The sequence below is a fragment of the Physeter macrocephalus genome, chromosome 21 (assembly GCF_002837175.3).
Source record: "Physeter macrocephalus isolate SW-GA chromosome 21, ASM283717v5, whole genome shotgun sequence".
NCBI lineage: Eukaryota > Metazoa > Chordata > Mammalia > Artiodactyla > Physeteridae > Physeter > Physeter macrocephalus.
Window position 1 is genome coordinate 14,596,107 of NC_041234.1, and position 22,654 is coordinate 14,618,760.

Here is a 22,654-nt window from a genome sequence, read left to right on the forward strand (position 1 = left end):
TAATATTCCATTGTATATATGTGCCACATCTTCTTGATCCATTCATCTGTTGATGGACACTTAGGTTGCTTCCATGTCCTGGCTATTGTAAATAGAGCTGCAATGAACATTTTGGTACATGACTCTTTTTGAATTATGGTTTTCTCAGGGGGTTGAAAATCACTCCCTGGAATCCTGAGCTAGGCTAAGGAAGTTTTTCCTCCATGCTCGTAAGGCAGCTTGAAGTTACTGGGTGCATCATGCTCCTTGTCAATGTGGCCAAACCAGTTGTATTAAGTACCTTTCTTATTTAGTCAACTGTGGTGCAAATGAGACAGACGGCAGTTGCCGCAGTCTCCCTGCTTTCTGACCATCACAGATCCTTCTATTTGCAGGCTGCTCAGAATTTGGGGGTATTCGTGGCCTCCGTTGGGGAGCCCAATAGACTTGATTTATAGGTTAACCTTCACTGGCAGCTAGAACTGTGGGTTATTGATATTGGTTGCTACCGCCCTCAGTACACACCCCCCCCCCACCGCATCTGCATCCTGTCATTTCCTACCCCGAGAGAGCACCCTTCCCTGTTCTCCAGCCCTTAAAAATGTTTTCATTAGTTATTTCCGTAGAATTGGGGAAGAGAAACTCGAATTCGAATCTTGAAATAGCAGTACCCCTGCCAGCTGTGACCATTTCATTCGTTGTGAAAGTGTAGGAAAGTGTAGAGGGAATGCAAGCCACTTCCATACACTAACCCAATTTTCTCCTCCCCCAACCCCAAATGCCTTTCAAATAAAGACCTTTTCTTTGAATCGTGTACACCCAAAGCAGACTTTTTAGTGACTTAAAAGAAGTCATAATTGGGGGATGGGATTTAGAAATGGCTATGTTAGTGGTTCTTGATCAAGGGAATAGAACTACCTCAAAACAGATTCAGTCCCCAAGAGAATAAATGCATAAACAAGTCAAAAGGAAGCAAAGTAATATAATATATAGTAAGTAGCATTTTGCTCCCGAATCACAGTGCAAAACCGAAGGAAGCTAGGCTGCATCAGCTGATTTTCCTGCATTCTCTTTTTCTTACCACTAGAATGTCATGAGAGGCTGGTCAAAAGCACACCCACTACTTTTCCAAAGGCAGAACAAGTGAGATGATTTGACAGCTCTAAGAGTATGGAACTGGCGAAGCAAAATCTCACCCACATATTATATACCCTATTAAAACCTTTGAAACCTCTGTCACGAAACACCACCTGGATAGTGTCCTAGAAAAAGGCCAATAGGCCAGAGTCAAGTCAGGAAGTCTTTGGAGGAGTTGGGGTAGGAGACTAACCACAGCCAGCACACTTCCGTGTGGGAAACTGAGCGGTCAGCACCTGAAGAGAAGTCATTATATGGGTAGTGGGGTTACAGCCAGATGCTGCAGCTCCCACAGATGCCTAATTAACAAAATGAGTAGTACAAGGAATCACTATTGTGGTAACCAGATTCGAAGTAATTTCCTATTTCAAAACAGACGGTTTAAAAGGGACAACACAGGATGTGAGAAGTGATGAGAAGGGAAAGAAGACAATAACAAAATACTTCATATACTATTTTTAAAGTTATCTTTGATGTTCTATGTGTTACTTTACACTAAGATGTGGTGGAGGGGAAGCAAGTACTTGATGAGGTAAAGTTTCCTTGTAACTTCTGAGAGGGAAGGAGGGAAAGTATATAGGCAGGTTAGAGATGTAAGAAACCTAACAATCATTGTCAAGTATTCTATTTAGACCCTAATTTAGAGGTACTTACAAAAAAAAACAAACTGTGAGACCAGTTGGGAAACTTAACACTGGATACTTGATTATCTTGTAAGGTGTGATAGATGGTGCTTTTTAGTAAACTTAAAAAAGTTTATTTACAGATGAGTTGCTAGGATGTCTGGGGGTTTGTTTCAAAATAATGGTGGGGGTGGTGGATGAGAATATAGATGAAATAAGTCTGCTTATATCTGGATAATTTTGGAAGCCGGGTAATGAGTGAGTGGGGGATTATAGGATTCTTCTGTACTTCTGTATGTTTGCAAATTTTCTTATATTTAAAAAATGTAGTGGGAGTGATTTTGACTTTAAATATGCCTAATCATTGAAAATACTATCTACCATAATTCATCTGTGGTATTTTCCACATCTTCTTTATCCATTCATCTGTTGTTGGACACTTAGGTTGCTTCCATGTCCTGGCTATTGTAAATAGAGCTGCAATGAACATTTTGGTACATGACTCTTTTTGAATTATGGTTTTCTCAGGGGGTTGAAAATCGCTCCCTGGAATCCTGAGCTAGGCTAAGGAAGTTTTTCCTCCATGCTCGTAAGGCAGCTTGAAGTTACTGGGTGCATCATGCTCCTTGTCAATGTGGCCAAACCAGTTGTATTAAGTACCTTTCTTATTTAGTCAACTGTGGTGCAAATGAGACAGACGGCAGTTGCCGCAGTCTCCCTGCTTTCTGACCATCACAGATCCTTCTATTTGCAGGCTGCTCAGAATTTGGGGGTATTCGTGGCCTCCGTTGGGGAGCCCAATAGACTTGATTTATAGGTTAACCTTCACTGGCAGCTAGAACTGTGGGTTATTGATATTGGTTGCTACCGCCCTCAGTACACACCCCCCCCCCACCGCATCTGCATCCTGTCATTTCCTACCCCGAGAGAGCACCCTTCCCTGTTCTCCAGCCCTTAAAAATGTTTTCATTAGTTATTTCCGTAGAATTGGGGAAGAGAAACTCGAATTCGAATCTTGAAATAGCAGTACCCCTGCCAGCTGTGACCATTTCATTCGTTGTGAAAGTGTAGGAAAGTGTAGAGGGAATGCAAGCCACTTCCATACACTAACCCAATTTTCTCCTCCCCCAACCCCAAATGCCTTTCAAATAAAGACCTTTTCTTTGAATCGTGTACACCCAAAGCAGACTTTTTAGTGACTTAAAAGAAGTCATAATTGGGGGATGGGATTTAGAAATGGCTATGTTAGTGGTTCTTGATCAAGGGAATAGAACTACCTCAAAACAGATTCAGTCCCCAAGAGAATAAATGCATAAACAAGTCAAAAGGAAGCAAAGTAATATAATATATAGTAAGTAGCATTTTGCTCCCGAATCACAGTGCAAAACCGAAGGAAGCTAGGCTGCATCAGCTGATTTTCCTGCATTCTCTTTTTCTTACCACTAGAATGTCATGAGAGGCTGGTCAAAAGCACACCCACTACTTTTCCAAAGGCAGAACAAGTGAGATGATTTGACAGCTCTAAGAGTATGGAACTGGCGAAGCAAAATCTCACCCACATGTTATATACCCTATTAAAACCTTTGAAACCTCTGTCACGAAACACCACCTGGATAGCGTCCTAGAAAAAGGCCAATAAGCCAGAGTCAAGTCAGGAAGTCTTTGGAGGAGTTGGGGTAGGAGACTAACCACAGCCAGCACACTTCCGTGTGGGAAACTGAGCGGTCAGCACCTGAAGAGAAGTCATTATATGGGTAGTGGGGTTACAGCCAGATGCTGCAGCTCCCACAGATGCCTAATTAACAAAATGAGTAGTACAAGGAATCACTATTGTGGTAACCAGATTCGAAGTAATTTCCTATTTCAAAACAGACGGTTTAAAAGGGACAACACAGGATGTGAGAAGTGATGAGAAGGGAAAGAAGACAATAACAAAATACTTCATATACTATTTTTAAAGTTATCTTTGATGTTCTTTCTATGTGTTACTTTACACTAAGATGTGGTGGAGGGGAAGCAAGTACTTGATGAGGTACAGTTTCCTTGTAACTTCTGAGAGGGAAGGAGGGAAAGTATATAGGCAGGTTAGAGATGTAAGAAACCTAACAATCATTGTCAAGTATTCTATTTAGACCCTAATTTAGAGGTACTTACAAAAAAAAACAAACTGTGAGACCAGTTGGGAAACTTAACACTGGATACTTGATTATCTTGTAAGGTGTGATAGATGGTGCTTTTTAGTAAACTTAAAAAAGTTTATTTACAGATGAGTTGCTAGGATGTCTGGGGGTTTGTTTCAAAATAATGGTGGGGGTGGTGGATGAGAATATAGATGAAATAAGTCTGCTTATATCTGGATAATTTTGGAAGCCGGGTAATGAGTGAGTGGGGGATTATAGGATTCTTCTGTACTTCTGTATGTTTGCAAATTTTCTTATATTTAAAAAATGTAGTGGGAGTGATTTTGACTTTAAATATGCCTAATCATTGAAAATACTATCTACCATAATTCATCTGTGGTATTTTCTGTGCACAGGTTGGGAAGGGTGACTATAGACCCTAGCAAGAGGAAGGTGATAATATGCCTTTGAAAACCTAACTACAGATGACATAAAGATATAAGAAAATCACTCTTTCTTTGGTAAGTGACATATATTAAAGTGGAATGAAAAATGTAAATTTTTAACATATGCCACTATTTTTTTAACATCTTTATTGGAGTACAACTGCTCTACAATGGTTAGTTTCTGCTTTATAACAAAGTGAATCAGTTATACATATACCCATGTTCCCATATCTCTTGCGTCTCCCTCCCTATCCCACCCCTCTAGGTGGTCACAAAGCACCGAGCTGATCTCCCTGTGCTATGCGGCCGCTTCCCACTAGCTATCTGTTTTACATTTGGTAGTGTATATATCCCACTTTTATATACAATTTGCTTATTTATACTTTCACCCAATTTTTAAGTTAGAGTATTGTACTAATACTTAATAACCCAAATCTAACATTACTACATGTTCTAAGAGAAGAACAGAAAAGATTAGGTTTCTAAGACAGCATATTTCAGTCCAGAAATACATGAGTATTGGAACTAGGACTGGTTTGATATTGTAAATCATTTCTAATTACACAGAAAGGATGCAGAATGTAGTGTTTGCTTTTAGTTTATTAATTTATTTCTCAGGAATCTCTGACTTTCCGAATATGTTCTGTTTGGAGGTACGATGCATGCACAGCCTTTTAAAATGCCTTTGTACAATTCCGCCTCAAAATAATTAAATTCACAACATACACAGAAATCTAAGAGAGACATGGTATTTACAAGATTTAATAAGTTCTTGCTGTTTTAGGGAAGAAATTGAGCAAATCTGTTACAGTGGGGAAACATGGACAACTGGGTGTCATTATAAACAACAATTCAGAATTGTTCAGTGTCAGAGCCACTTTTCATGGCTTTAGAAATTAAAATTGAGTCGTCATTCTATTAATCTCTGAGTGCTCAAGCCATGCAGAATCTACTTGTATTAAATATTTGGGGACGCAAGTAACAGGGAAAAAAACGCACGTCTGGTGAATGAAATTCATCATCAGAATTACCTTTTACAGAAATTCATCATCAGAATTACCTTTTACAATAAGAAAATACTGTTAATTCTTTCAAAAAGATACAGTAGTGGTGCAACAGACAGTGCCAAATTTATTTTGATTTTAAAATAACATTTCAATTGCCATTTTTCTCTACGGATATACAGACACACACTGTAATGACTCGTTCAAAGTCTGAACAATGATTACAATATTAAAATAAATCAATTTAAACTATAAGGGGACATCTTCACATTCCAGGGTACATCACTGATATTTTTCAAAGGACAATTTTTCTATGCTTTATATTCTTGCTTTTTGTTTATACTGTCAAAAACATTACAATTACCTTTTAAAATACTATATAAAATCAAGTTGCCACAGAAAGTTGGAATATGAACCCCCTAGATAACTGGGACAAAGCAATGTCCAAACTGAAGGAAACATTGATCTCTTTTATAATAAGTACTAAAATTGAGACCAGCTCCTTAAAAATTATTAAACTGCTCATCACACTCCCATTTTTTCAGGGAAATAAACAAATTAGCAACACTTTCCCCACCATCATGAATCTGCTCTAAAACTACCTTTTCTAAAACGCATTTCTTTTGTTTATTTAAATTGCCGCGCCTCTGTACTCTCTCAAACAAGGTCGTTATTTGAAACATTTTACAACGCTTAGAAAGTTTTTGACTCCCCTTTTACCACTTTAAACTTTTAAGAACTACCTCAAAATGTAAGGGGCAATGTACTTTAACAAAATGACAAAGGTGCTTTCTACAAACCCAGTTTACAAAACAGTGAAATAATGTAAAATGTACAGTCAGCTCTCTGCGTTCCCAGATACATCAAACTGGTTGTATTTTAAGAAAAAAACTTTTTTTTTTACTAGAAACAAGAAGTGCACCACCTGATCCTAAAAGCAGAGGCACCTCAGCAGCCAGATCCTTTTGAAAAGGCATGTTGAAAGTTGACTGAATTCTTGTTCAAACTTGTCATAGGCAAGAAGTAGTCTATATATGGGACACAGTTAAATATATCAAATTTATCAGTGTCAAATAATTTTGCTTATTTTAAAAACTGAATACAGCCTATGTTGGCGTATGAAACTTGTGCACAACCAGAAATGAACATATACAAAACTTCCTTAAAAATCCATCTCTGATGTCTCAAACCCCACCCTCTACACCTATCAAATAGACTGATTTCTCATTTTTCCTGGCAGGTGAAAACAATGATTTACTAGCTATATCACCAAAGGACTGGAACCATGCATCTACTGTGTGATAACAGTTCAGTAATCTGGATGTATGTTCATGCAATAGTTTTAAAGTCATCTACATGGTTTTAATAAAGCATCCAACTGTTTGCATACATGCTACTTTCATTCTCAACTGACAACTGCCAAGTTAATTGCTGCCACTTCAGCATATCACTAAGAATACTGGGTAAACCTTTAGCTAGAACATCAAGCAATATATGTATTTTTTTCCCCTAAATTGTTACTTAATACCAAGTGGGGTTGACCATCACTAAAGAGATAGGAAACCATACAAAGGCAAAAGCATCGGCATATTACAGAACAGTAGGACTGATTGGAGACTGACAGACACCAGTGCCACTACAAAAGCCTTTAAAGAATGAATGCTGTTTTCAGGTCAATGCTTTTAAGCCCATCTGCTTTCTCACCTTTATTTTCACAGTTTTGCCACAGTTGTTATATGAGAGATGTTTTATCAGTGTAATTACATAGCCACGCTGACTTTGTGAGACAAGTAGATATTCTTTAGGACATTTTCCACATATGAAAAAATGTTTTCAAAGCTGCAGGTACAGTGTGAAATTATGATTTTGATGATAAGCTATGATAAGTTATTATGCCTTTGGTTTCATTATGCTATTAAGTGCAGCTTGTTTTTCCAGCTCTGCCAGAGATTACTGCTAAATTAGCATACAGTGACAGCTTGAAGCTTGTGTGTGTGTGTGAGAGAGAGAGAGGGAGAGAGAGTAGAGAGAGGAGAGAAGGGGGACGGCTGGTATGGGAGAGTATATATACTCCTCAGGTTATAACCTGAGGTAAAATCCTTAAGGATTAGGAAACCTACCAATTTTATTGCTGTTTGTATTTACCCAAATCGGGGGAAGATTCCAAAATCCAATTCTGAGCTTGGAAGAAAAGTCAACGATGGTGAAGACCTTAATTCAGTGTCCTAGTAATAATTTTCTAGTGGTGCACTTTAGTAAGTCAAATGATTTTATACGTCTTCAGTTATTTACACCCTAAAGTTCTAGTTTCATAAATAAGGAGTGCTTTAGTATCACCTGAACTGTCTGAACAAACTCAGTATCATCTCTGTATACAGTATTGTTACATTTTAAAAGTTCTTAGTTTCAGAGTCTGTTGTATTCACCTTTCTCTCAGTCCTATTTCTTGACTAGCCTTCTCTTCCTCCCCAAATAACGCAGTGTGCAACTTTATGATATTGGCCCACTATAATTTTCCTCACACTATTTTGTTAACATATGTGCAAATATATCTGTATTGAACAACTAATATTTTTTTCAGCTAAATCAGGATTATGGCACAAAGTATTATCTGTGCTGTAAACATCATGGACTCATCACAAATTGGAAGGAGGGGGAAAAAGGCTCTAGGGACTGCAAACATTTCTTATAGAACCACAGCTGAGCTCAAGATTCCAAGTGGATTTTGGAATGGATTTTACATTCAGCACACGTTCACTGTGCTATTGGCGAAGCGCAGTTTTACGAGAGGGTCACTCATAAAATCATAATTTGTAAGGACTTGTTGGTTATTTTAAAAACCAGTGGCCTAATAAAAAGCATGCAGTAACTTAGAAAATATATCTATTATGCGGCGTCATTAGGTCTTAGTTACCAGTGTTGGTATAGCTTGATGAATCACTGTACAAGCAAAAGGGATCTCATTGCCTCTGATTGTACTTTCGAACAAAGGGCACGATATGCCTAATTCCTGACTGCTACAAATCACATTTTAAAACATTTTGTTTGTGTGTTTGAAATTACCCCTGAAAAAAGCAGCAATTACAAATACCCTTGTTATTTTGCCCCCCCCCCCCCCCAGAAAAACATCCTCTGGTTGCTTTTCCCTGTCCTTCTCTTCAGTAGGAAGCAACAGGAAGAAGCCTGGGGAGCCTGGGTTTTCCAGAGAGCTGTGACCAGGTAAGTCTGCTCTGGCAATTCACAGTTTGTCTGCATAAACTGTAACATGTCACATCATGAATCAAAGTTCTAGTTTATAAAATAAGGGTAACTTATTTTATAAGTAACTTTAACAGCAGTAACTTTAACAACTGGGGTTGCACAGAAGAGCTCTTGACCTCTCTGTGTACATTCTTTCAGGAGTGAATCCTTTCCCCATTTCAAGTATCCCTTTCTGTCTCTAACTCTGCAATGAGTTAAGAAAGGGGGAAAAAAACCCTCCCCATTTTTTCCTTTATTGAGCACAAGCGGCTGCATTGTCACCCCCCCCCCCCACCATGTTATCTGAAATGAAAAGGCTGGGCAGATGAACAGATTCCCCAGGTTTCCTTTTCTTCTAATGGGTGCTCAAAGCTTCACTCTCAACCTAGTGCAGACTCTTGGGAATTCAAGTGTACCGTGGCATCTCACACTGCTCACAGCGATTTAGTGCGGGGTGGTTCAGAAAGGTGCAGCTATCACAATTCCATGGAGCCCCTTCATAGTCTTCATCGCGGGGTTGTGTCCGAGGACTCTGTTTGGAGCTACCTGGATGCTCTGAGAGAAGTTAGGAATAAGAGAGAGAAAACAGAAAATAGAGTGAATTTGTTTCTAAGTATAATCCAAACGGAAATTCAAAATTACCCCCCAAAAGCAAGGAAAGTGGTACTGTGAAATGAGAAAGCCAAGTAGTATACATAGCTACTTGAAATGCAGAACTAAATAGGAAGTTGATGATATATTTTCTACTTTGTTCTCAACAATTTACTTTTTTCCTACAAGAAGTAGATAGAAGTCCAGCACAGACTACCTTCCAAGTTCATTAACTCCAGATAGTGGACAGTTATGCTATATTCCAGCCAAGTGAAAAAAAATGAGAAATGTTATATAGCATGTTAAATTAGTTCTAAAGTCTTCCCTCCCAACTGCAGCCTGCCCATGACTCCCACCCCCCCATAGTACTCGTCATACTATATCAAACATTGATTAAATGTGTGCCTTCTTCCATGAGACTTTCAGCTCCACAATATGCATGTCTTTAATCATAATGACTTATAAGTGGTGTGACAGTGCATAGTCGTCATAGGGTGGATGTGTATGTCGATCCTTTGATATCATTAGGGTGGCCACGCAATTCTTCAAGAAATTAAAAATAGCTGCCCCTGTTTTACAAATCAGGTTTTTCCAGGACCAGAGGTGTAGCTCCAGGAACAACCCAACGCCCACAATCCTTTGCCATTCCCTATTTATCTTAAGAGGCTTGTAGTAGTGGGAGGTGGGGTGGGGTGGATCTGGCCTTAAGGAACAAAGTCCACCTAGGAGAAGCTTGCATTTCCCTCCTATGCCTTTGAGATGCCAAAGTTCTAGCTGGTCTACTCCAGGAATGCTTATCTAGGCCGTTTTTAAAATGCAAATTTCAAAGGTTTAACCATCTAAATAGGTGACCTTGATTTGTTCGATCTGGCAGAAACCCAATTTGAATCCGAACTCTTTTGTAAGTGAAAGTGGGTTTCATGTCATCGTACCTGGTTCATGGCTGGAATTTTGGCATGGGAAGTACTGGGTCTCTGTGTCTGCGTGTTTGGATGTATGTATATATGTGTTGATTTTGGTAATACCACATACCTACAGTCTATAAAAGAGCTCTATTTAATTGGCTTCAGTGAAATTAAGCGCTTATAATAAATACTCAGAAATATAAAAGAAAACAAACCATCAGGACCATGATGTAGGATTAATTTTAATGAATGAAAACAAGTTTGTTGGTTTAATGAATATTTAATGAATACAGACCATAGAGTCATCAACATGAACTTTTATTGTACCCAGGTTGACTAGAAGTCAAAAAAGATGTTACTATTCCTGTTACAAAATTTGTCAGCAAGAAAATAAGTTGATATGATGAAACTTTAAAGGTAAATGAGATGAGAGTTTTCAGGTGAACTCTTTAGGAATAATGTTTTAGGACTGCCTACACAGGACAGTTTCTCCAGATTTTTGGTAACTTGAAACTGCTAAACAAGTCTGTTCTTGGGACCCACTAAAGAAAGAAATTAATTAGGTTATTAAAGAAAGAAATTAGGTTATAGGATATGTCCATAGTTTGTCATACCAGCATTTCCTGATTGGCAAACAGCTCATAAGTACTTCTTAGCTTTTGCTAGAAACTAAGGCTTTAAGGTTAAAGAATTCCAATTAAAATATGTAAGTGAAAGTACTAAAAACTAGTAAGGAAAAACATCTTCGTATGCAAGGAAAAAGAAGGGGCATAAGGAATGAAAATGTGTTTTGTTAAGGGAATAGAAAGGAATTTTGTCATAAAGCTGGTTATTTCTAAATGGGAAAGAAAATAAGGGAGAAATTAATACGAATATAGAAAGTTGTAGAAGGTTGGTGAGAAAAAAGAATCTTTAGAAAGGAATTCTATGGGTGGTCAGGACCAAGATTAAATTTAATGGAGTGTGGGAGGGAGACGCAAGAGGGACGAGATCGGGGGATATATGTAGAGCTGATTCGCTTTGTTATAAAGCAGAAACTAACACACCATTGTAAAGCAGTTATGCTCCAATAAAGATGTTAAAAGACAGTAAAAATTACACTAAGAGGAAATCTTAAAAGAAAAAATTTAATTGAGTACATAAACTTTAACGTTAAAGGGAAAGTGGTGCAAAACCTGAACTTGTCATCTATCTCTCTGTTAAAGAGTACAGTTTTCTTACAATATTCATCTGCTTTTGATAACATATTGTAAAGTCCAGAACTTTCAAGTTGTTTTCCATTTATTTACTTGGCCTTGTTTTCTAGATACTATTATTTTTTAGAGGAATCTGTCCCATACGGTGGCCACTAGAAATGCAGCCACCCTGAACTGAGATGTGCTCTGAGTGTAAAATATACACCACATTTGGAAGATTTAGTATGAAAGAATGTAAAATTAAATACCTCACTAATTTTATATTGATTTCATAGTGAAATGTCATTTCACTTTTACTTTGGCTAATAGAAAATTTTAAATTATGTACATGGCTTCAACTGTATTTCTGTTGGACAGCACAGCCTTAGAAACTCAGTAGAGAGTAATTTCTTAAAGGGAAAAAAAGGTTGGCCTTTACTTATGAGAGCTCGACATGGGTTAACACGTGTGTTTGGACATTTTGCACAAACTCCAGGCACACAAGTACAAACCATCTGCAGCAGCTGCCTGGGTGTCATGGATGTCCTCCTGGACTTTGGAGGTCACGCTAATTCTTCGGGCTTTCCTCTCAACTGTGCAGGTGTCTGATGAGTCTGCATGAGAAGAAGCAAAGCCAGGAGGAAGGGATCAAGCTGTTCATTAGAAGAGCGGACAGGCTCAGAAGGACCTTTCACAGAACACACACAGTTGAGTATTTACTCTATTACCTCATGCTACCTTTAGTTCTCCCATGAAGGCAAGTGCCATATTTAATACTGCTTTTACAACCTATCCGGAGCAGTGGAGAAGGTTGTAGCCACTTTTTCCATCCTCTCTAATTATTACTTGGAATAAATGACTGATTTTTCACCAGTTTCCCACTTTCTAGTGAGTTAGGGGTGCAAACTCAGTGTAATTAAATGTCAATATGAACACACAATTTGGGAGATTATACTTTAGCAATTCCCTGATTAAGCAGTAGTTAAATTCTGGGTTTAAAGCACACCACCCATATAAGGCTAACCCAAGAACACCATTGCATTAATGGTAACAGTAAACCATAGCATTTTATAAAGGACAGAAATAGCAGTACTTGAAAAATCAGAACCAACTCAACGTAATACTATATACTGATAATACATACTCCCCAATCTTTTCATAAATTCCAGTTACCTGTGTGTGCAAAAGCCTAGCAGACGCTTCACAACATGGACTGCAGGCACACCAATTTCTTGCTAGAATACTGTTTCTATTAATTTATAGGTAGTTAGTAAGTAGTGTTTTGGATTAAGTAAAAACCAAAAATGGCAGACTGAAGAACCAAAGAAAGATCTTTCTTACATTGTGTAATCAGTTCTGAGCCCATAAGCAGTCCTGTAGTACAACCTACCTTTGGAAATCAGTGCTCCACAATCCTAAGCGTGGGGCTTAGGGATTTAAACACTGTCACCAGAGTAAAAGAAAAGCAGACTGAACATCTCAGGCTCCGGAGAATAGAATAAGGTAAAGTTCTACTTCTTAGATCTGTTAACCACTTTTATAGCATCACGTACCTCCTTCTCACTGACTCTTACAGCAACCCTGTACAGAAGCACCTCTCTGGATCTGAACAAGGTCAGGTGGCCAAGACAACCAGGACCAGGGCTCAGGTTGTACCACACCAAGGTCAGTGCTCTCGCCACTATGAGTTACCAATGTCAAGGTGCGGGCAGGTGGTGGTGGTGGGGTGGGGGGCGCGACGACTTTTTGAATCACCTGAGGGAGCTTATCACACACACACTTGTGCTGCTTAACTACAAAGTCTGGTCCAAAAAGATTTCTCAGTCTCCCTTTCTGTCTTTCCTTCTTTCTCTCTAATTATCACACTTATTATTCAGATAAACATCTATAGTCCACTTGGATATTCTAGGTCTTCTGCATTTCCATATGAATTTCAGAATCAGCTTATTAATTTCTACCAAAAAAAGAAAAAAAAGTTAAATCTGGTATTGCATCACTATGAAAAGAATAGGTACCTTAATAAAAATGATTTACACACATGGTTTATTACTATTTATTTAGGTCTTTAATTTCCTTTGGCAGTGTTTTATAATATTCAATGTACATATCTGGTTAAATTGATTACTAAGTGTCTATCCTTTTATTTCCACTTTCCAAGTGTTGGCTAATATATATAAAAATATATATAAATATGGTTTCCAGATCCTGACCTTATATCCCAAAACCTTGTTAAATTCACTTATTAATTCTAATAGTTGTTTTTTGGTGTCCTTAGATTTTTCTTTGCAAATAATCATGTCATCTGCTGAATTTTATCAGATGTTTTCCAGTATCTAATGAAATGATCATATGCTTTTTCTCCTTTACTTTTTTAATATTGCATTCCTGAGGCTAAACCCACTTTGATCATGATGTATTATCTATCTTTTTTTAAATTGTGAATACTTGATTTTTTATCTTCTGAGGGTTATTGATCTGTAACTTTCTTTGGGGGAGGTAGGTAACGTCTATCAATCAATCAGGTTTTAGAGTCAGGGTCCTGCTGGCTACATAAAGAAAATCGGAAGCTTTCCTTCCTCCTCTTATTTGCTCAGAGTTTGTATGACTGGCATTATCTCTTCCTTAAATATTTGATAAAATTCACCCACTGGGGCAACCATCATCTGGGAAAAATTTTGATAATGGATTCAATTTCTTTAGTTACATATATAACTAGTTATATTTCCATCTTCTTCTCAGTATTGGTAGGCTACATTTTTCAAGGAATGTGTCCATTTCATCTACAGGGTCGAGTTTATTGGCATAAAGATGTTCACTGCATTCCCTTAACAGGTCACCTAATCTTTCATTGCTGATTTTGGTAATCTGTTATTCTTCACTCAACCTGAGAGTTTACTGACTTTTTGTTTATCCTTCAAAGATTTGGCTCTGATGCCTTCCTCTGTTTGTTTGTATTTTCTTTCACTTACTTTGTTCTTTTCTGTATTCTTAGGGTAGAATTTTATGTCACTGACATTAGATCTCCTTGTCTTATATGAGCATTTAAGGCTATAAATTTCCTTCTAAGCACTACTTTAACTGTTGTAAAGAATTTGGCCTTGCTCAAAGAAAGCTCTAGCTTTGTCCCCAGCTCCTGGAAGAAAGATCACCTCTAAAAATCCTGAAATTTCTCAAGAGATAGGACTGTCCTGGTTAATTATGGTGGGCCCTTCAGACCATAGCGTTTATGCTAATAAGGGGGCTCACAGTGGACATATCCCTTAAACAGGGTGATTCCTCCCACAGCCCTTGAATCAATTAACTGGATTACCACTAGGTAATGCTTCCTGAGTAGATACAAATCTGGTACTTGGTAGTCATCCACTAAGATTCTTCTCTGTACCATTTTTACACAGCAGTAGGCTATTTTAAATGCAGAGCACTCAAAACATCCATAGTATTGGCTTGGCTGAACAGTTCATTCGGGTTTTTCTGTAACATCTTATAGAAAAGCCTGAACGAACTGTTTGGACAACCCAATAGTATTAAACAATAAAAAGAACATGTGCTGCACTGCCACCTCTAAATGAAATACTTAGAACACTCTGTACTGAGTGTTGTTGAACACAAAGCTGTTCAAACTAAGTAATTTAGGTTAGGTAACATTATATGTGTACAATTTTAAATTCTCTGATTGATGTGATTTTAAAATGTTACACCCTTAGGTAACTTTTTAAAAGTAAGGCCTTCCTTCTCCAGTGTTGTATGTCCTCATGATCAACCTACCTTGAGTTCTTTAAACCAAAGAGGATTAAGATATGAAACGCATACTTCACCTCTGTCTTGAGAATTATAAGAATGGAGAAGAAAAAGATTAATTTTTTAAGATACTGAAATGCCAGTTCTCCATTTGGTACATAAAAGAAAAGAAGTGATTCCTCCAAATCTTGGTTAGGTAGGATTTACTTTGTCCTTGATGAGAAAACACCTAGTCCCAATCTAATTGTTATGCCTGCCTGTTGAGTAGAGTACACAAGGATTCTTTGGTGGCCTGTCAATTAAATAATCGTAGATCTACTGCAGATCAAACTTCCCATTCTAAAATACTGCCCATTCTAAAACAAGACCTTTAAAATTCCCATTACACTGTAAGAATTATCTTTTAGGACTATAGTTTTTATAATGCTGCATAAATTTATAATGTTAACTATATGATATACAGTTTCAACTTATTTTGGGGGAAGGGAGACAACATAGCAGAGTAGAAGGACTTGAGCTCACCTGCTCCTCACCAGGACACCAAAATCGCAACAAACAACTGCTGAACAACAATCAACAAAAAACACTGGAACCTACCGCAAAAGATATCCTACATCCAAAGGCAAAGAAGAAGCCACAAAGAGATGGTAGGAGGGGCGTTTTCACCATATAATCAAATCCCATACGCACCAGGTGGGAGACCCACAAACTGAAAAATAATTAAATGGCAGAGGTTCTCCCAAAGGAATGAGGGAATGTAAATTGGTACAGCCACTGTGGAAAACAGTACGGAGATTTCTCAAAAAACTAAAAATAGAGCTACCATGTGATCCAGCAATCCCACTCCTGGGCGTATATCTGGAGAACACCATACTTCAAAAAGACACATGCACCCCTTTGTTCATTGCAGCACTATTTACAACAGCCAGGTCATGGAAGCAACCTAAATGTCCATCGACAGACGAATGGAGAAAGAAGATATGGCACCTATATACAATGGAATATTACTCAGCCATTAAAAAGAATTAAATAATGCCACTGGCAGCAACATGGATGGACCTAGAGATGCTCATACTAAGCAAAGTAAGTCTGAGAAAGACAAATATCATATGATATCACTTATACGTGGATTCTCAAAAAAGGATACAAGTTCACTTATCTACAAAATAGAAATAGAGTTACAGATACCTGTAGAAAAAACAAACTTACGGTTACCAGGGGGTAAGGGGGGGAGGGATAAATTGGGAGAGTGACATAGACACACTACTCTATGTATATAAAATAGATAACTAATAAGGACCTACTATATAGCACAGGGAACTCTACTCAATGCTCTGTAATGGCCTATATGGGAAAGAATCTAAAAACGCGTGGATATACTTCACTTTGCTATACACCTGAAAGTAACACAACATTGTAAATCAACCATTCTCCAATAAAAATTAAAAAACAAAAACAAAACTCATGGGGATCAGAATCCAAAAATCTACAACAGATACACAACAGTAAAGAGAGTCACCAAATCACAAGAGAACAAAAGAGGAAGAAAAAAGACGTGCAAAAACAAATCCAAAACAATTAGTAAAATGGCAACAAGCACATACATATCTATAATTACCTTCAAATGTGAAAGGACTGAATGCTCCAACAAGGAGACACAGACTGGCTGAATGGAAACCAAAACAACAAGACCCATGTATATGCTGTCTACAAGAGACCCAATTCAGATGGACAAATACAGACTGAAAGTGAGGGGATGGGAAAAGGTATTCCATGCAAATGGAAATCCAAAGAGAGCTGGAGTAGCAATTCTCATATCAGACAAAATAGCCTTCACAATAAAGACTGTTGCAAGAGACAAAGAAGGACCCTACATGAGCAAGGGATCAATCCCAGAAGAAGATATAACAATTGGAAATATCTATGCACCCAACATAGGAGCACCTCGATAAGGCAAATGCTAGTTTTAAGCCTTCAAAGGAGAAATGAACAGTAACAATAATAGTGGCAGACTTCAACACCCCACTTACATCAATGGACAGATCATCCACACAGAAAATCAATAAGAAAACACAGGCCTTAAAATGACACATTAGACCAGATGCACTTAATTGATATTTATAGAGCATTCCATCCAAAAGCAGCAGAATACACATTCTTCTCAAATGCACATGGAACATTCTCCAGGATTGATCACATGCTGGGCACAAAGTGAGCCTCCGTAAATTTTAAGAAAACTGAAATGATATCAGCATCTTTTCCAACCACAACACTGAGATTAGAAATCAACTACAAGAAAAACACTGCAAAAAACACAAACACGTGGAGGCTAAACGACATGGTACTAAACAAGCAATGGATCACTGAAGAAATCACAACATGCCTAGGGACAAATGAAAAAAAAAAAAGCACGACGATCTAAAACATATGGACGCAGCAAAAGCAGTACTAAGAGGGAAGTTTATAGCAATACAATCTTACCTCAGGAAACAAGAAAAATCTCAAACAACCTAACCTTACACCTGAATTAACTTGGAAGAGAACAAACAAAACCTAAAGTTAGTAGAGAAAGAAAGAATACAGATCAGAGCAGAAATAAATGAAATAGAGACAAAGAAAAAAATAGAAAAGATCAGTGAAACTGAAAGCTGGTTCTTGGAAAAGATAAGCAAAATTGATAAACCTTCAGCCATACTCATCAAGTTTAAAGAGGGAGAGGGCTCAAATCAATAAAATGAGAAATGAAAAAGGAGAAGTTACCATGGACACCACAGAAATACAAAGCATCCTAAAAGACTACTACAAGCAAGTCTATGCCAAAAAAATGGACATCCTAGAAGAAATGGGCAAATTCTTAGAAAGGTATAATCTCTTAAGACTGAAGAAATAGAAAATATGAACAGACCAATCACTGAAATTGAACGTGTGATTAAAAATCTTCCAACAACCAAAAGCCCAGGACCAGATGGCTTCACAGGCGAATTCTATCAAACATTTAGAGAAGAGCTAACAGCCATCCTTCTCAAACTCTTGCAAAATATAGCAGAGGGAGGAACACTCCCAAACTCCTTCTACGAGGCCAGCATCACCCTGGTACCAAAACCAGACAAAGATGCCACAAAGAAAGAAAACTACAGGCCAATATCAACAGAGATGCAAAAATCCTCAACAAAATACTAGCAAACCAAATCCAACAACACATTAAAAGGATCATACACCATGATCGAGTGGGATTTATCCCAGGGATGCAAGGATTCTTCAATATCTACAAATCAATCAGTGTGATACATAACATACCGAAGAATAAAAACCACATGATCATCGCAATAGCTGCAAAAAAAGCTTTTGACAAAATTCAACACCCATGTATGATAAAAACTCTCCAGAAAGTGGGCATAGAGGAAACCTGCCTCAACATAAGAAAGGCCATATATGACAAACCCACAGCAGACATCATTCTCAATGGTGAAAAACTGAAAGCATTTCCTCTAAGATCAGGCAGAAGACAAGGATGTCCACTCTCGCCACTTCTATTCAACATAGTTTTGGAAGTCCTAGCCACAACAATCAGAGAAGACGATCAGAGAAGAAAAAGAAATAAAAGGAATCCAAATTGGAAAAGAACAAGTAAAACTGTCACTGTTTACAGACAACACCATACTATACGTAGAAAATCTTAAAGATGCCAGAAAACTGTTAAGAGCTCATCAATGAATTTGGTGAAGTTGCAGGGTACAAAATTAATACACAGAAATCTGTTGCATTCCTATACACGAACAATGAAAGATCAGAAAGAGAAATTAAGGAAACAATCTCATTTACCATGGCATCAAAAAGAAGAAAATACCTAGGAATAAACCTACCAAAGACCTATACTCTGAAAACCATAGGACACTAATGAATGAAATCGGAGATGACACAGAAAGACGGAAAGACAGACAGACCGTGTTCTTGGATGTGAAGATTCAATACTGCTATAAATGACCACACTACCCAAGGCAAACTACAGATTCAGTGCAATCCCTATCAGGTTACCAATGACACTTTTCATAGAATTAGAACAACAAATTTTGAAATTTGTATGGAGACACAGAAGACCCTGAATAACCAAAGCAATCCTGAGAAAGAAAAACGGAGCTGGAGGAATCAGGCTCCGTGACTTCAGACTATACTACAAAGCTTCAGTAATCAAGACAGTCTGGTACTGGCACAAAAACAGAAATACAGATCCATGGAACAGAACAGAAAGCCCAGAGAAACTCACACACCTATGGTCACCTAATCTATGACAAAGGAGACAAGAATATACAGTGGAGGAAAGACAGTCTCTTCAATAAGTGGTGCTGGGAAAAGTGGACAGCTACATGTAAAACAATGAAATTAGAACATTCTCTAACACCATACAGGAAAAGAAACTCAAAACGGATCAAATACCTAAATGTAAGACCAGATACTATAAAACTCTTAGAAGAAAAACATAGGCAAAACACTCTTAGACATAAATCGCAGCAGTATGTTTTTGGATCCACCTCCCAGAGTAATGAAAATAAAAACAAACAAACAAAAAAAAACCCCAACAGAATCGAATTCAACTTAAAAGCATTTGCACAGCAAAGGAAACTATAAACAAAACAAAAAGTCAACCCCCAGAATGGGAGACAATATTCGCAAATGATGCGATCCACAAGGGATTAGTCTTCAAAATATACAAACAAACAGCTCATGCAGCTCGATATCAAAAAACAAACAACCCCATCATAAAATGGGCAGAAGACCTAAATAGACATTTCTCCAAAGAAGACATACAGATGGCCAAGAGGCACATGAAAAGATGCTCAACATCACTGATTATTAGAGAAATGCAAGTCAAAACTACAATGACATAGCACCTCACACGGGTCAGAATGGCCATCATGAAAAAGTCTATAAACAATTAATGCTGGAGAGGGTGTGGAGAAAAGGGAACCCTCCTACACTGCTGGTGGGAATGTCAACTGGTACAACCACTGTGGAGAACAGTACGAGGTTCCTTTAAAAACTACAAACAGAGCTACCATATGTTCCAGCAATCCCACTCCTGGGCATACATCTGGAGAAAACCATACTTTGAAAAGGTACATGCACCCCAATGTTCATCGCAGTGCTACTTACAATAGTCAAGACATGGAAGCAATGTAGAGGAATGGATAAAGGAGGTATGGAAGATGTGGCACACACACACACGAATATTACTCAGCCATAAAAATGAATGAACCAATCCCATTTGCAGCTACATGGATGGACCCAGAGATTATCATACTAAGTGATGAAGTAAGTCGGACAGGAAACGACGAATATCACATGGTATCACTTACATGGGGAATCTAAAAAAATGATATAAATGAACTTATTCACAAAATAGAAACAGACTCACAGACTTCAAAAGCAAACTTACAGTTACCAAAGGGGAAAGACAGTGGGGGAGGAATAAATTAGGAGCTTGGGATTAACATATACACGACTATATATAAAACAGATACTCAACAAGGACCTACTTATAGCACAGGGAACTCTACTCAGTATTCTGTAGTAACCTACATGGGAAAAGAATCTGAAAAAAGAATGGGTATATTGTAACAGAACCAAATTCACTGTACACCTGAAACTAACATAACAGTGTAAATCAACTATACTAAATAACAATTTTTTCAAGTTATTTTTTAAAAAGTAAATTGTATATCATATTTTAGTTACCTTCGACCTCTGAGAGTTATTAATTTTAGTACTTTTTAGAAGTTAAGGTTTGGGGACATTTCGTTATTGCCACAGTAACATCAATAGGGTAACTTTTAAAATGCTATCTCTCTAATGGAAATTTCTTCAGCTTTTTAGGTGAACTGCCAAGGAATTTTCATATTCATTTCTATGACGTCTGTGACATTTCCCTACTTACCTTTTTTAGGTGGCTTGGGTGGTACAACTGGACCAGGTTCTATGTTGTCATAAAAATTATTCATAGCTTTTGGATCAAAGTTACCTATAAAGAAAATAAAATCAGCAGGCATTTAGGATTCTTTCTCCTGTTATTTGACTTTTTTGTTGAGGAAAATATGGAGATAAAACATGTAAAAAGGGGAACTGTTTTTCCAGGGTTTCAAAACTCATTATACATCCTACCCTTCTCCCACTGAAATTGTTTTACCATTTTGAGAAAATACCCAAGCCAACTACCACTTCAGTGTCTTTCTACAGTGTATCACCTAAAGGAACATTTTTCTAACTGTAAAGCTCATCTCTTTACACAGGATTAAGTATGTGGCACACATAGGGAGGAAAATGAAGAAGAGAAATGAAAGGATGACTGAACTGTTTTCTCTGTTGGTTTTGATTTTAATGAACAGAACCATGAGAAAGCTCACGTTTATGTCTTTCCTATTAACCTTAAAATTTTATCCATCATAAATTCAAGTATGGAAGAAGCTAAACATAAATTTACAAAGATTAATCAAGTTGTTATGATATCAGCAGCTCAGGGATTCCTATCTTCAAGAAAAGGAGAATCTTAAATGTTGCCTACAGACTTATCAATAATAAAAGATGATATGCTGCCAATTTCAGAATAACAGATAGAACGATCTCACCTCTCTCAAAACAGACCCTGATACAGGGTCTGTTTCAGCCCCTTCTCCTGACATGACTCCTGCAAGGTCAGTTTTGATCCAGTGCCAACTTTGGGTCCTACATTCACATCTGTGAACCCATCATTGCAATCTGCCAGTTCTGCATAATTCCAGTTAAGCTTTTAAACCGTATACATGTTTATTTACAGAGGATGACATGTGGTACTGATAGTTCAAATATATTTTGCATCTCTTGTTCTAGACCTAATTTTCTCCCCCAACAAAAGTTTTCCTCACCAAAACCAACAATGAAGCTGCAACTCGCGCACTGATTTGTATCTAATCTAAATGCCCTGCCCCCCAAAATGTCTAGATTCCTTCTCTGGCTTAAAAATTTAGGCTGAAAACTCAGTATAAAATTTTCCCACAGGATGGATGGAGGAGTAGAACGTAGTATAAAATGGATATATTTGAACCCCTTATGAAGGGAGATGTAGAACTGCTTAAGCACCAAAAAGAGCTCTTTGTTGCCCAACAGAGACCAAAAACACAGGTCTTCGTTTATAAAACCTCAATAACGAACAGTTTTCCTTGCAGGTACTACACACAAATGCTTTTAGTCCATTTAGATATGCTATTTTAAAATAATTTTCTGAAAATAGTTCCTATGATGGCTCATGAAAGCCACAATGCTATTTCATTTATTAATTAGATCTTTTTATGCTTTAAGATGCTGCATATGTATTTCCTCAGTTACTTAAGTTACAGCTGATGATCTAATTTCTAGATCCCATAAGGCTTACTAAAAATACCCTAACCAAATGTTTCAGTGTTTCTTGTTTATCTTCAAAGAACACATTAAGCAAAAAAATTGATGCAACCTTCTAATATAGTAGCAATAGTTTGTCTAACCCCCACACAGTAGTTCTTTCATTGCTTAAAGCTACTAGGCTGTAGAGTCCCCTAGGCTTCTGAAAATTAACTTCAAGGGTACCCAACCAGATTGCTCAACTTTCACATGGAAATGTGCTTCTGTCTACTGTTCACAGAGTTCCGTATCTCTTTGGTTCCCCTGCTTCTACTGTATAATCTTGCCT

General features: G+C 37.6%; 1 protein-coding gene across 4 annotated transcripts in view; it reads right to left on the minus strand.

Annotated features, from left to right (window-relative positions):
* Positions 1 to 4,898: 4,898 nt before the first annotated feature.
* TAB3 (TGF-beta activated kinase 1 (MAP3K7) binding protein 3) overlaps positions 4,899 to 22,654 on the minus strand; it is a 106,820-nt gene continuing 89,064 nt past the window's right edge. For all 4 annotated transcript variants that reach the window (XM_028482541.1, XM_028482539.1, XM_028482542.1 and 1 more), the window contains 4 exons: positions 20,891 to 20,974; positions 11,733 to 11,834; positions 8,988 to 9,104; positions 4,899 to 6,337 (listed from right to left, as the gene is read on the minus strand). In XM_028482541.1, the coding sequence (XP_028338342.1) occupies positions 6,258 to 6,337; positions 8,988 to 9,104; positions 11,733 to 11,834; positions 20,891 to 20,974 (383 nt within the window). In that variant the 3' untranslated portion in view covers positions 4,899 to 6,257. The remainder of the gene's footprint in view (positions 6,338 to 8,987; positions 9,105 to 11,732; positions 11,835 to 20,890; positions 20,975 to 22,654) is intronic.